The sequence below is a fragment of the Mobula hypostoma genome, chromosome 3 (assembly GCF_963921235.1).
Source record: "Mobula hypostoma chromosome 3, sMobHyp1.1, whole genome shotgun sequence".
In the NCBI taxonomy this organism is placed as follows: domain Eukaryota; kingdom Metazoa; phylum Chordata; class Chondrichthyes; order Myliobatiformes; family Myliobatidae; genus Mobula; species Mobula hypostoma.
The window spans coordinates 222,162,623-222,177,420 of record NC_086099.1 but is presented as its reverse complement, the minus strand read 5'-3'; the positions used below and the strand labels follow the sequence as shown (position 1 = coordinate 222,177,420).

Below are 14,798 nucleotides of genomic sequence, written 5' to 3'. Positions count from 1 at the left end.
GGCTACATCATTTAATATATTTAAGACACAGTTAGATAGATTTTTGTATAGCAGGGTTATGAAGGTGGCATGAACTGCCTCCTTGAACTATTGTAGTCCTTGAGGTGTGGGTTCACCCATAGTGCTATTAGGGAGGGATCTCTAGAATTTTAATCCAGTGACAGTGAAGGAACAGTGACAGATTTCCAAGTCAGGATGGTGTGTGGCTTGAGGGGAAGTTGAGTGGAAGGGAGTTGGGAAGCAGGAGACCCTGGTGAGTGGGAGGGGAGTGCAGAAAATGTCATCCGGAGAGCCACACGCTGAACCACCGGTTGGACAAAGGATTATCGGAGTACATTGCCATGGTAAATCATTGCATTAACAGTATCAGGAGACTTGGTCAAAGAGTGTCAATGAGACAAAGGGACATGAACAGAAACCTATGCAAGTTGATACGATAGTTAAGAAGGTATATAACGATTTGGCCGTTATTAGTTGGGAGATTGGAGTTCAAGAGTTGTGAGGTAATGTTGCGGCTCTATAAAACTCTGGTTCGACCACACATGGAGTATGATGTTCAGTTCTGGTTGTCCCACTATAGGAAGGATGTGGAAGATTCATGGCAAGTTGTATCATGGTGGCATGCGGTGGTCTAAAACTTTGTAGTCGAGGGTAAGACTGCAGCGGAATGGTGATGAAACACCATTTACTTGGATTTCCAGAAGGCGTTTGATAAGGTGCCACATAAAAGACTTATAAGGATGCATAGAGTTGGGGGTGATGCATTAGCATGGTTAGAGAATTGTTAACCAATAGAAAGCAGAGAGGTGGGATACAAGGGTGTTTCTTTGATTGGCAATCATTGGTGAGCGGTGTGCCACAGGGGTTAGTGCTGGGCCCTCAACTGTTCACGATAAACTGGAAGAGAGGACTGAGTGTGGTTTATCTGAGTTTGCTGATGACACTAAATTGAGTGGAAAACAAAATTGTACAGGGGATATGGAGAGTCTGCAGAGAGATATAGATAGGTTAAGTGTGTGGGCAAGGGTCTGGCAGATGTGAGGTCATCAATTTTGGAAAGAGAAATGGAAGATCAGATTATTATTTAAATTGTAAATAATGCTGCTGTGCAGAAGGACTTGGGAGTGCTTGAGCATGAATCGCAAAATGTTGGTTTGCAGGTGCAGCAGGCTATCAAGAAGGTAAATGAAATGCTGGCCTTCATTGCTCGAGGGATTGAATTTAAGAGCAGGGAGGTTATGCTGCCACTGTACAGGGTACTGGTGAGGCCGTATCTGGAGTGCTGCGCGCATTTCTGTTCTCCGTATTTGAGGAAGGATATACTGGCTTCTGAGGCAGTGCAGAGGAGGTTTACCGAGTTGATTCCAGAGATGAGGGGGTTAGACTATGAGGAGAGATTGAGTCGCCTGGAACTGTACTGGCTGGAATTCAAAAGGATGAGAAGAGATCTTATAGAAACCTAAAAAATTACGAAAGGGATAGATAAGATAGAGGTAAGGAAGTTGTTTCCACTTGTAGGTGAGACTAGAACTAAGGGACATAGCCTCAAGATTCGGAAGAGTAAATTTAGGACGGAGATGAGAAGAAACTGCTTTTCCCAAAGAGTGGTGAATCTGTGGAATTCTCTGCCCAATGAAGCAGTGGAGGCTACCTCAGTAAATATAGTTAAGAAAAGGTTGAACATAATTTTGCATAGTAGGGGAATTAAAGGTTATTGGGGAAAGGCAGGTAGGTAGAGGTGAGTCCATGGTCCTATCAGCCATCATCTGAATGGTGGAGCAGCCCTGACGGGCCAGATGGCCTACTCCTGCTCTTATTTCTCATATTCTTATGGCACTGCAACCTCATCCTGCAAACTTCTGCACAGAGCCTTTCCCAGTTGTTCTCCTATGGCTGTTGTCCAGAGCAGGGGCACAGTGAGACCCTGAAACCTGATGCTTCTCTACAAGGCATGGAGGGAGGAGATACTCCACTGTCTCGATTGCCATGGGAACAGGAGGCAGGGATCTAGGCCCAGTCTCATCAGGTACCAACTAGCCCAACTTGACTGTCTGCTATGACCCAGTCAGTGAAAAACACTTGAATTTGTGTTAGAGCATTGTGAGTAAACTGGTTTATTATTGTCACATATACTAGGGGCACAGCATCAGAATTGAAGGATGTCCCTTCGGAACAGAGATCAGGAGGAATTTCTTTAGCTAGAGGGTGATGACTCTGTGGAAATTTATTGCAACAGATGGCTTTGTAGGCTAAGTTATTGGGTATAGTTAAAGCAGAGGTTGATGGCTTCCTGATTAGTCAGGGCATCAAAGATCTGTGGAATTCTGTCCCTCTGCCTCTCTAACTCCTCCCTTCTTTGACACACCCAGTTAATCATAAAACATAGAACAGTACAACACAGTACAGGTCTGTTGGCCCACTACATTGTGTCAACCCTTTAACCTATTCTAAGATGAATCTAAACCTTCTCGCCCACATTACTGCCATTTTTCTTCCACTCATGTGCCTATCTAAGAGCCTCATAAATGTCCAAAGCTGCCTCTACCACCACTGGCAGCTCGTTCCATACACCCACCCTGTGTATGTTAAAAACCTACCTCTGACATCCCCACCACTATAATTTCAACAGACACCTTAAAGTTATGCCCTTTTGTATTAACCATTTTTCCCACAAACAGTCTCTGGCTGTCCAATCTTATCATCTTGTAAACCTCTATCAAGTCCCCATCACCCTCCTTCCCTCAAAAGAGAAAAGCCATTACTCACTCAATCTTTCGTCATAAGACATGTTCTCACCAACATGCTTACTGACAGAACCACTCTATGACAGAGCAATCACATTGTTCACTGATGACACGATAATGGTGCGGCTTATCACCAACAACGAGAAAGCCTACAGAGAGGATGTGGAAAAGCTCCAGGCCTGGTGCCAGGCAAATAACCTCTTCCTCAATGTCAACAAGGCAAAGAAAATGATTATTAACTTCAGGAGAACTCGTACTACTCACACCACTCTTTACATCGGTGGCACAGCAGTGGAAACTGTGAGCCGTTTCAAACTCCTGGGAGTGCAAATCTCACACGTTCTCACAGTCCCAGAACACATTCTACACAATCAGGAAAGCTCACCAATGCCTCTACTTTCTCAGGAGGCTGAAAGGAGTTGGACTATGCACATCATTCTACAGATGCACAGTAGAGAACATCTTAACATGTCGCATGACTGCTTGGTACGGAAACTGTACTGCAGTGGACAGGAAGGCTCTACAACTGGTTGTCAAAACTGCCCAACACATTACCAGCATCAGCCTAACTGCCATTAAGGACATATTATACAGAAAGGTGCTGGATCCCACCCACCCTGCTCATGGACTGTTTGTCCCTCTCCCATCAGGGAGGAAGCAATGTAGCATCCACGCCAGGACCATCAGACTCAAAAACAATTACTTTCCTCAAGCAGTAAGGCTGATTAACTTCTCCACCCACTAACCCACCCCTCTACACCCCCAACCACCACTACTTTATCAATTCCTGTCAGTCACCTTGTGTACAGACACTCCTTATGGACATACAATCAATCTATGTATACAACTTATCTTATTTATTTATATTTATTGTATTTTATTATTATTATTATTGTGTTCTTTATCTTCTGTGTGTTTTTGTGCTGCATTTGGTACTGAGTAACAACAATTTTATTCTTCATTACACTTATGTACTGGAAATGACATTAAACAATCTTGAATATTGATCTTGAATCTCTAATCCAGACAGCATCCTGGTACAACCTCTCTAAAGCTTCAATGTCCTTCCTATAAGGTGATCAGAACAATACTCCATGTGATATAACCAGAGGTTTATAAAGCTGCAACCTTACCTCATGGGTTTTGAACTCAATTCCCAACTAATGACGACCAACACACCCTACACCTTCTTACCCACCCTGTGGTTGAATACCCTGACATTACTCTGTCACCTCTGGGAATGTGGTTCGTTTGGGGAGGGGTTAGAGGGTGGAGAGAGACACAAGAGTCTGCAGATGCTGAAATCTGGAGCATGAGAGAAACAAACTGCTGGAGAACCTCAGCGGATCAGGCAGTGTCTTTGGAGAGTAAGGACAGCCGAAGTTTTGGGAAGTGACTGCAGTGACAGACAAGATGTTTTCAAAAACTTGTACAACTCGCAACTCTGTGGGATAATTCCAGTATGATCTAACTAGAGTTTTATAGAACTGCAACATCACCTCACTCTTTAATTCAATCCCCCTACTAATGACGACCAACACACCATATACCTTCCAAACAGCCCTATCAACTTGTGTGCCAACTTTGAGTGAACTATGGACGTGGACCCTAAGATTCCTCTGTTCCTCCCCACTGTTATGAATCCTACCATTAACCCTGTACTCTGCCTTCAGGTTCGACCTTCCGAACTGAATCACTTCACACTTACGATTGAACTTCATCTGCCAATTCTCAGCCCAGCTCTACATCCTGTCAATGTCGAATCACAAACAAGAGAAAATCTGCAGAAGTTGGAAATCTAAGAAACATACTCAAAGTGCTGGAGGAATTCAGCAGGCCAGACAGCATCTATGGAAAAGAGTAAACAATCGATGTTTCGGGTACTGGAAGGGTCTTGGCCCGAAACGTTGACTGTACTCTTTTCCATAGATGCTGTCTGGCCTGCTGAGTTCCTCCAGTACTTTGTGTGTGTTTCCTGTCAATGTGTCATTGCAACCTGCAACCCTTCACAACATCCACAACTCCAGTGACTTCTGTGTCATCTGCAAACTTCGCCACTTTTACACTTCCTCATCCAAGTCATTTGTAAAAATCACAAAGAGCTGTGGTTCCAGAACAGATCACTGGCCATCAGCCTCCAAGTAGAATATACTTCATCTACTACCACCCTCTGCCAATTCTGTATCCACACAGCCAAGTTTCCTTGGATCCCTTGCCTCCTGACTTTCTAAATGAGCCTGCAATAGGCAACCTTTTCATATGCCTTACTAAAATCCATATACACCACAGCCAATGCTGTCTTCATCAATTAGTTTTGCCATTGAGGGGGTGGTAATGAGCCTTCTGGTGAAGCTGTGCCTTCAGTGCTGTTGGAGAAGAATTTCGGGGTTAAGACTAGATGTCAAAGGACCAGTGAAACTGAGAAACATACTCAAAATGCTGGAGGAACTTAGCAGGTCAGGCAGCATCTATAGAAATGAAAAAACAGTTAATATTGCGGGTCGAGACCCTGTTATCAAGACTGGAAAGGAAGGGGGAAGATGCCAGAATAAAAAAAGTGAGGGTAGGGGAAGGAGGATAAGCTAGAAGGTGATAGATGAAGCCAGGAGGTGGGGGTAGGTTGGAACTGGGGGCCACTGTTGGTGAAAAGGCATCCTCCCATGGCACTCTTTCCCTCCCCTGGCACATTCCATGAAGGATACTGGTCCAGCCGCTCTCTCTTGTTCATGCTGGAGTCTCTCTTTTTGATTTTGATGAGGCCATCGATCCAGTGCCTGGCCTCCTTGGCTTCAGCAGCCACCAGGTCTAGGTTTTTCTTTCTGCCCTTGAAGACGATGGTGAAGCAGCGGTCGGTAGGTAAGTGCATGGCGTACCTCTGCATGCCCTCTGACTGGTGACCCGGCCTTATCTCCTGGATGTCGTCAATTGAGACTGGGGAGTAAAACAACAGCAGAGGTCAGAACAAGAGGTTCATATTCAGGTTCATAAAGACCAGAGTTTCTGCAGATGCTGCAAATCCAGAGTAACACACATAGAAATTTTTTTTGTTTATTTATTTAGAGTTACAGCATGGGTTAGGCCCTTCTGGTCCAATGAGCCGTACTGTCCAGTAACCCACCTAATTAGTGGATTGCATAGAAACATAGAAAACCTACAGCACAATACAGGCTCCTTGGCCCACAAAGCTGTGCCCAACATGTCCTTACCTTAGAAATTACCTAGGGTTACCCATAGCCCTCTATTTTTCTGAGCTCCATGTACCTGTCCAGGAGTCTCTTAAAAGACCCTATTGTATCCACCTCCATTGTCGCCGGCAGCCCATTCCACGCACTCACTACTCTCTGCATAAAAAACTTATCCCTGACATCTCCTCTGTACCTACTTCCAAGCACCTTAAAACCGTGCCCTCTCGTGCTAGCCATTTCAGCCCTGGGAAAAAGCCTCTGACTGTCCACATGATCAATGGCTCTCATCATCTTATACACCTCTATCAGGTCACCTCTCATCCTCTGTTGCTCCAAGGAAAAAACATAAGAACATAACAAATAGGAGCAGGAGGCCGCCATCCGGCCCATCGAGCCTGCCCTGCCATTCAATAAGATCATGGCTGATCTGTCCGTAAACTCAGCTCCATCTGCCTGCCTTTTCTCCATAACCCTTAATTCCCTTACTATGTAAAAAACTATCTGTTTCTTAAATATATTTAGTGAAGAAGCCTCAACTGCTTTCCTGGGCAGAGACTTCCACAGATTCACCACTCTCTGGGAAAAACAGTTTCTCCTCATCTCCATCCTAAATCTTCCCCCTGAATCTTGAGGCAATGTTCCCTAGTTCTAGTCTCACTAATCTATCCCTTTCAAAATTTTGTATGTTTCTATAAGATCCCCTCTCATTCTTCTGAACTCCAGAGAGTATAGTCCCAGGCAACTTAATCTCTCCTCATAGGTTAACTCTTTCAAATCTGGAATCCCTGGAAAAAGGTAGAGTCCGCTCAACCTATTCTCATACCAATGACCAATTATTGAATTGACTTTATTTCTTACATCCTTCACATACACAAGGAGTAAAAATCTTTAAGTTACGTCTCCATCTAAATGTGCCATGTGCAATCATAGTAATTTATAATAAATAGAACAGCCAATGTAATATGGAGTACACTCAAATCAGCATGAGTTCATCAGTCTGATGGCCTGGTGGAAGAAGTTGTCCCAGAGCCTGTTGGTCCTGGCTTTTATGCTTCAGTACCACTTCCTGGATGGTAGCAGCTGGAATAGATTGACGTTGGGGTGACTTGGATTCCCAATGATCCTACTGGCCCTTTTTACACACCTGTCCTTATAAATGTCCTGAATCATGGGAAGTTCACATTTACAGATGCACTGGGCTGTCCATACCACTCTCTGCAGAGTCCTGCGATTAAGGGAGGTATAGTTCCCATACCAGGCAGTGATGCAGCCAGTCAGGATGCTCTCAATTGTGCCCCTGTAGAAAGTTCTTAGGATTTGGGGGCCCATACCAAACTTCCTCAACCGTCTGAGGTGAAAGAAGCACTGTAGTGCCTTTTTCACCACACAGCTGGTGTGTACAGACCACGTGAGGTCCTCAGTGATGTGGATGCCGAGGAACTTGAAGCTGTTTACCCTCTCAACCCCAAATCCATTGATGTCAATAGGAGTTAGCCTGTCTCCATTTCTCCTGTAGTCCACGACCAGCTCCTTTGTTTTTGCGACATTGAGGGAGAGGTTGTTTTCTTGACACCACCGTGTCAGAGAGATGACTTCTACGTCTTTGGAACATGGGAGGAAACTGAGCATCCCACACGGTTCACAGGGAGAACATACAAACTCATTACAGATGGAATTGGAATTGAACTCCAAAATCCGACACCCCAAGCTGTAATAGCATTGTGCTAACTGCTACCGACTCAGAAGGTCAGGCAGCGTCCATGACGAGGAATAAAGAGTTCCATCGAGAGCTGCCAATTCAGATTTATTTATCACATGTATATCAAAACATACAGTATAATCAAAGACCCCTCTCACTCCATACATGCACTCTTCTCCCCTCTCCTATCAAGATGATAAAGCTTGGAACTACACACCACCAGGCTCAAGGACAGCTTCAATCCCACTGACCACCTCATTGTAAGGAAGGACGTGGAAGCTTTAGAGAAGGTGCAGAGGAGATCTACCAAGGGACATTGCCTGGATTGGAGTGCATGTCTTATGAGGATAGGTTGAACAAGCTAGAGCTTTTCTCTTTGAAGCAAAGGAGAAGGAGAGGATTCTTGATAGAGGTGTATAAGATGATAAGAGGCACAGACACAGTGGACAGACAGAGACTTCTTCCCATGGTAGAAATGGCTAAGGGGCATAATTGTGAGGAGATTGGAGGAAAGTATAGGCGAGATGTCAGAGGTTGGTTCTTTACATAGAGAATGGTGGAATGCCCTGCCAAAGGTGGTGGTAGAAACAGATACATTAGGGGTACATAAGAAACTCTTAGACAGGTACATAGATGATAGAAAAATGGAGGTCTATGTAGGAGAGAAGACTTAGATTGATCTTAAGAGTAGTTTAAAAGATTGGCACATTGTGGGCTGAAGCGCCTACACTGTGCCATATTGTTCATTGTTGTATATGAAACACCCTGGTTTCTTTGGCTGAGTAAGTCGAGGAAAGACACTCACAAGTCTCGCCAAACTCATGAGATTGAGATGGCTTGATCCCACTCCAAACCCCGGTTTGTGTGGATGCTGTGTAATTTGCTACCCTGTTACAAATTAGTGCCACGAAATAAGACAGCACACTGCAAATGATTAAAGGAATTTATGAATCTTAACTTAACTAAAGGGTTAGTAAAGAATAACAAAAAGAAAAAGGCCCATTCTAATTAAACAGTCAAGTGTGCACAAGTTGGAGCTCATCTTGAACTTCTCTGTCACTCACGCTCTGGGCCCTCGGTCAGCATGAACACCCACACCACCTTCAAACATCACTCGCAATCCATCTTGAACAAACGGATCTCCCACTGGATTGTATGCTACGACCAGTTCTCCCCAGCGTCTTCTCTCTTCATCTCTCAATGAACAAAAACCCCAAGCCCAACTTTAGTGTCCCTCACCAGAGAAACCTCCCCTTAATTTGACCATCCTAACTGGATGGCACACATTTCTCCTCATCTCCTACCTTCAACAATAACCCAAACAAGCTGAAAACAAGCTGCTCTTATAGAACTGCCCAAAATGAAATACATACAGCTTAACAGTAAAATATGAACCAGGGCATTTCATATATTTTCTGTACTACAAACAGGAGATGGTTATTGACTTCAGAAGAACTGGAACCATTCACATGCCCCTTTACATCGGCGGCACAGCAGTGGAAACTGAGCAGTTTCAAATTCCTGGGAGTGCCCATCTCACACAACCTCTCATGGTTCCAGAACACATTCTGCACAATCGGAAAAGGTCACCAACGCCTCTTCTTTCTGAGGAGGCTGAAGAGAGCTGGACTCTGCACATCCATACTCATGTCACTCCACAAATGCCATAAAAGAGTATCCTAACAAAGTTGCATCGCTACATTATACAGAAACTGCACTGCGGCAGAGGGGTAGGCTGGCAGGTAGTCAAGACTGGCCAACACATCACCGGTACCAGCCTACTTGCCATTGAGGACATATGTACAGAAAGGTGTCAGAAAAGGGCCAGTAACATCATAAAGGATCCCACCCACCCTGCTCATGGACTGTTTGTCCCACTCCCATCAAGAAAGCAGCTACGTAACATCTACTCCAGGACGACCAGACTCAAAAACAGTTTCTTTCCCCAAGCAGTAAGGCTGATCAACACCTCCACCCACTAATCTACCCCTCCACACCCCCAACCACCAGTACTTCATTTCCTGTCAGAGTCACCTTACGTGCAGACACTCCTGTACCCAGTGTCACTTTATAGACACACACAATCAGTCTCTGTATATAAGCAACACAGACAAAATGCTGGAGAAACTCAGCAGGCCAAGCAGTATCTATGGAAAACAGTACAGTCGAAGTTTTGGGCCGAGTCCTGTCTTCAGCAGGACCGGAGAAAAAAAGATGAAGAATAGAGTTAAAAGGTGGGGGGAGAGAAGGGAGAATCACAAAGTGATAGGTGAAACCGGGAAGGGAGGTATGAAGTGAAGGGCTGGGAAGTTGATTGGCAAAAGAGATACAGGGCTGGAGAAGAGGGAATCCAATAGGAGCGGACAGAAGGCCCTGGAAGAAAGAAAAGGGGTGGGGAGGGGGAGAGAAGGAGCACCAGAGATGGGCAGGCAAGGAGATACGGTGAGAGAGGGAAAAGGGGATGGGGAATGGTAAAGGAGAGGGGGAAAGGCTAATACTGGAAGTTCAAGAAATCGGTGTTCATGCCATTAGGTCAGGGGCTACCCAGACAGAATAAAAGGTGTTGTTCCTCCAACCTGAGTGTGGCCTCATTGTGACAGTAGAGACCATGCATAGACATATCAGAATGGGAATGGAAAGTGGAATTAAAATGGGTGGCCACTGGGAGATAGCGCTTTTTCTGGAAGACGGAACATAGGTGCTCAGTGAAGCGGTCTCCCAATCTATGATGGTCTCACCAATATATAAGAGGCCACACCGGGAGCACCGGACACAATATATGGCCCCAAAAGACTCACAGGTGAAGTGTCACCTCACCTGGAAGGACTGTTAGAGGCCCTGAATGGTAGTGAGGGAGTAAGTGTAGGGGCAGGTGTAGCAGTTGTTCCGCTTGCAAGGATAAGTGCCAGGAGGGAGATCAGTGGAGAGGGACAAATGGACAAGGGAGTCACATAAGGAGCGATTTCTGCAGAGAGCAGAAAAGGGGGAGGGAGGAAAGAGGGAAAGATGTGCTTGGTGGTGGGACCCCGCTGGATATGGTGGAAGTTGCGGAGAAATATGTGCTGGACGTGGAGACTGGTGGGGTGGTAGGTGAGGACAAGAGGATCATTATCACACTTCACACACTCTGGATCTTTTCAATGATCTCAAGCTCCCTCGCCCCCATCATCTTATTTTCACTATGGATGTCCAGTCCCTATACACCTCCATCCCCTACCAGGAAGGTATCAGAGCTCTCCATTTCTTTCTGGACACCAGACCCAACCAAATCCCTACACCACCATTCTCTTCCATCTGGTGGAATAGCCCTCACTCTTAATAATTCTCCTTTGGCTCCTCCCACTTCCTTCAAACAAAAGATGTAGCCATGGGCACTTGCAAGGGTCCCAGCTATGCCTGCCTGTTTGTTGGCTACGTGGAACAGTCTATGTTCCAAGCCGACTCAGGTGGTTGTTCCACTGGTCCTGCTTCCTGCACCCATGTGGAGCTTGTCAACCTCATCCACTTTGCCTCCAACTTCCACCCTGCCCTCAAATTTACCTGGCCCATTTCTGACACCTCCCTCCCCTTCCTCAATCTCTCTGTCTCTGGAGACAGCTTATCTACTGACGTCTATTATAAACCCACAGACTTCCACAATTACTTGGACTATACCTTTTCCCACTCTTGTAAAAACTCTCAATTCCTTTGTCTCTGCCACATCTGCTTTCAGGGTGAGTCTTTTCATTCCAGAACAAAGGAAGTGTCTTCCTTCTTCAGAGAAAGGACCTTTCCTTCCACCACCCTTAATGCTGCCCTCAAACGCATCTCTTCCATTTCATGCGTACCTACTCTCACCCCATCTCCCACCACCCTGTCAGGGACAGGGTTCCTCATGTCCTCAACTATCACCTCATGAGCCTCCATGTCCAACACATAATTCTCTGCAATTTCCGCCATCTCCAGCTGGATCCTACCACCAAGCACCCCCCCCACTTTCTGTTTTCCCCAGGAATGGCTCCCTACGTGACTCCCTTGTCCATTCATCCCTCCCAACTGACCTCCCTCCTGGTACTTATCCCTCCAAGCGGAACAAATGTTACACCTGCCCCTACACCTCCTCCCTCACTACCATTCAGGGCCCCAGTAAACTGTCAGGATGGAGCTCCCAGGACTGGACACCATCTATTCCAGCAGACTCAGGAGGAAAGCAATCAGCATAACCAGAGACACCACACATCCCGGCCGATCCCTGTTTGACCTACTGCCGTCCAGCAAAAGGTTCAGGACACTAAAAGCCAGAACAAATAGACTGAGGAACAGCTTCTATCCCAGAGCTGTGGCCTCCAACACACCACTCCCACAGAACAATGATTGAAACTGTGAGCACACACATGCAGACACAGGGACTCAAATACTTGCACTGCAACGGCACTTTGTGCATTACTGTGATATTCTGGTGCTGCTGCAACTTATTTTCTGCTACTTATCTACTTAATACTGTTTTTCTATTACTGTCTTATTTTTATCTACCGCTTTATTTAATTGCCTGAGAGGAAGTCAAACAGAGTTTCATTGTACCTATGTATAATGACAATAAAGATCATTCAATTCAATTCAATTCAAACAGGCCTTCCAAGTGAGGCGATATTTCACCTATGAGTCTGTTGGAATCATATACTGTATCCGGTGCTCCCGGTGTGGCCTCCTGTATATTGGTGAGACCCAAAGTAGATTGGGAGACTGCGTCGCTGAGCACCTATGCGCTGTCTGCCAGAAAAAGTGAGATTTCCCAGTGGCACCGATTTTAATTCCACTTCCCATTCCTATTCTGATATGTCTATCCACGGTCTCCACTACAGTCGTGAAGAGACCACACTCAGGTCGAAGGAACAACATCTGGGTAGCCTCCAACCTGATGGCGTGAACTTTGATTTTGAACTTCTGGTAATGGCCCTCCCCCCTCTCCTTCTCCATTCCCATCCCCTTTTCCCTCTCTCACCTTACCTCCTTGCCTGCCCACTCTCGTGCTCCTTCCCTCCTTTTCTTTCTTCCAGGGCCTCTGTCTTTTCCTATTAGATTCTCCCTTCTCCAGTCCTGTATCACTTTCACCAATCAACTTCCTGACTCTTTTCTTCACTCCCCCGCCCCCCCGTTTCACCTATCACCTTGTCCTTCTCCATCCCCTCCCCTCACCTTTTCACTCTACTCCTCATCTTTTTTTCTCCAATCCTGCCAAAGGGTTTCGGCCCGAAACACGACTGTACTCTTTTCCATAGATGCTGTCTGCCCTGCTGGGTTCCTCCAGCATTTTGTGTGTGTTGCCTGGATTTCCAGCATCTACAGATTTTCTCTTGTTTGCGTTCTTTATTTTACTGTGCTTTTTTGTGCCACATCGGATCCAGAGTAACAATTATTTGGTTCTCCTTTACTGGAGATGACATGAAACAATCCTGAATGTAGAATGTAAAATACAGTTAAATACACAAAAGTATAATGCTACTGGTGCTATCACAAATAACGTGTACTGGGTGGAAGCAGGGTGTTCAGAAGTCTCAGAGCCTGGGGAAAAAGCTGTTACCCGGATTAACAGTCCTTGTTCTTATACTGTATGGATGGTATTCCTTGATTCTGATTCTGAGCCTTGTGTACAGCTTTGGTCACCCTGTTACAGGAAAGAGCTCAATAAGCTGGAAGGAGCACAGAGAAGATTTATAAGAATATTGCCAGGACTCAAGGGCTTGAGTTATAGGGAGAGGCTGGGTAGATTAAGGACAGAAATGTAGGAGACTGAAAGATGGCCATATTGAGGTACATAAAATCATGAAGTGCAGGGGATAGGGTGAATGCACACATATCTTATTCCCAGGGTTGGGAAATCAAGGACTAAAGGGCATAGGTTTCAGACCAGAGAAAAGATTTAACAGAAACGTGAGGGGCAACCTTCTCAATCAGTATCTGGAATGAGCTGCCAGAGGAAATGGTTGAGGCAGGTACATTAACAACATTTCCAGCCGCTGCCTGTAAGGAGTTTGTACATTCTCCTCGTGACTCCTCAGGTTTCCTCTGGGCGCTCCAGTTTCCTCTCACAGTCCAAAGATGTACTGGTTAATAGGTTAATTGGTCATTGTAAATTGTCCAGTGATTAGACTAGGGTTAAATAGGAGGTTGCTGGGCAGCACGGCTCCAAGGCCAAGATAAAAGACTATATACAGAAAAAAAAAATCATTGTTAACTGATTTCTATAGTTCTGACATAGAAAAGAGGGTGTTTTGTTCTAAGGGTGAAGTCTCCATTAGCACTTTTTACAGCATCCTGACGGAATGTTCTTGTGGAGAGGCTGAGCAGCTGGGAAAGGTCTGGGAGGAAGAGCTGGGGGTTGAAATTACAGCTGAAACATGGGAAGACATTTGTGATAATGCAAAGAAAATTTCAGTTTGTAATAGAACTAAAGCACTACAACTCAAAATTCTGCATAGAGCCCATCTGACTCCAGATTATCTCTCGAAATTTAAGACAGGGGTTTCTCCAATGCGTTCTAAATGTAAAGTAAATACTAGTTCTTTCACCCACTGTTTTTGGACTTGTCCCAAGCTTCAGGCATACTGGAGTGATACTTTGGGTGAAATGGAAAAGATTCTGAAGATGGAGCTTGAACTGGACCCAATGTCTTTTCTCTTAGGCTTACCCAGCAGTCATATTATTAATGTACATCAGAAAAAACTTTTTAACGTCCTGACTTTTTGTGCGAGGAAGAACATTTTACTTTGTTGGATATCCGATAAGGCCGCTGGACTTTTTGGTTGGCGTAAATTAATCATGAAATACATTCCTTTGGAATTTTTGACATGTATGGTACACTCAAAAACAAATAGTTTTCATAAAACATGGCAACCTTTTCTGCAGTATGTAGATGTAAACCTGTCTGTTATACTAATATGGGCTTTTGTATAGGATGTTGGAGTGATGTCTATATTTTGATTGAAGTGTTTTGATAGCTGATATCTGTGAGGGGAAGAAATGTAAATGCATCTGTAAATTGAAAGTTTTGCTATGCTGAGCAAAAAAAATTAAAAAATGAATAAGATATTTGGATAGGTACATGGTCTCTGCCTGAAATGTTGACTGACTTACTGAGTTCCTCCAGCATTTTGTGTGCATTGCTTTTGAAAAGATTTGTAAGGACACAGG

At 45.0% G+C, this 14,798-nt stretch overlaps 1 protein-coding gene across 2 annotated transcripts in view; it reads right to left on the bottom strand.

Annotated features, from left to right (window-relative positions):
* The window catches only part of plcd1a (phospholipase C, delta 1a), a 193,170-nt gene that overhangs the window by 54,596 nt on the left and 123,776 nt on the right, over window positions 1-14,798 (bottom strand). For both annotated transcript variants that reach the window (XM_063044573.1, XM_063044572.1), the window contains exon 3: window positions 5,447-5,675. In XM_063044573.1, the coding sequence (XP_062900643.1) occupies window positions 5,447-5,675 (229 nt within the window). The remainder of the gene's footprint in view (window positions 1-5,446; window positions 5,676-14,798) is intronic.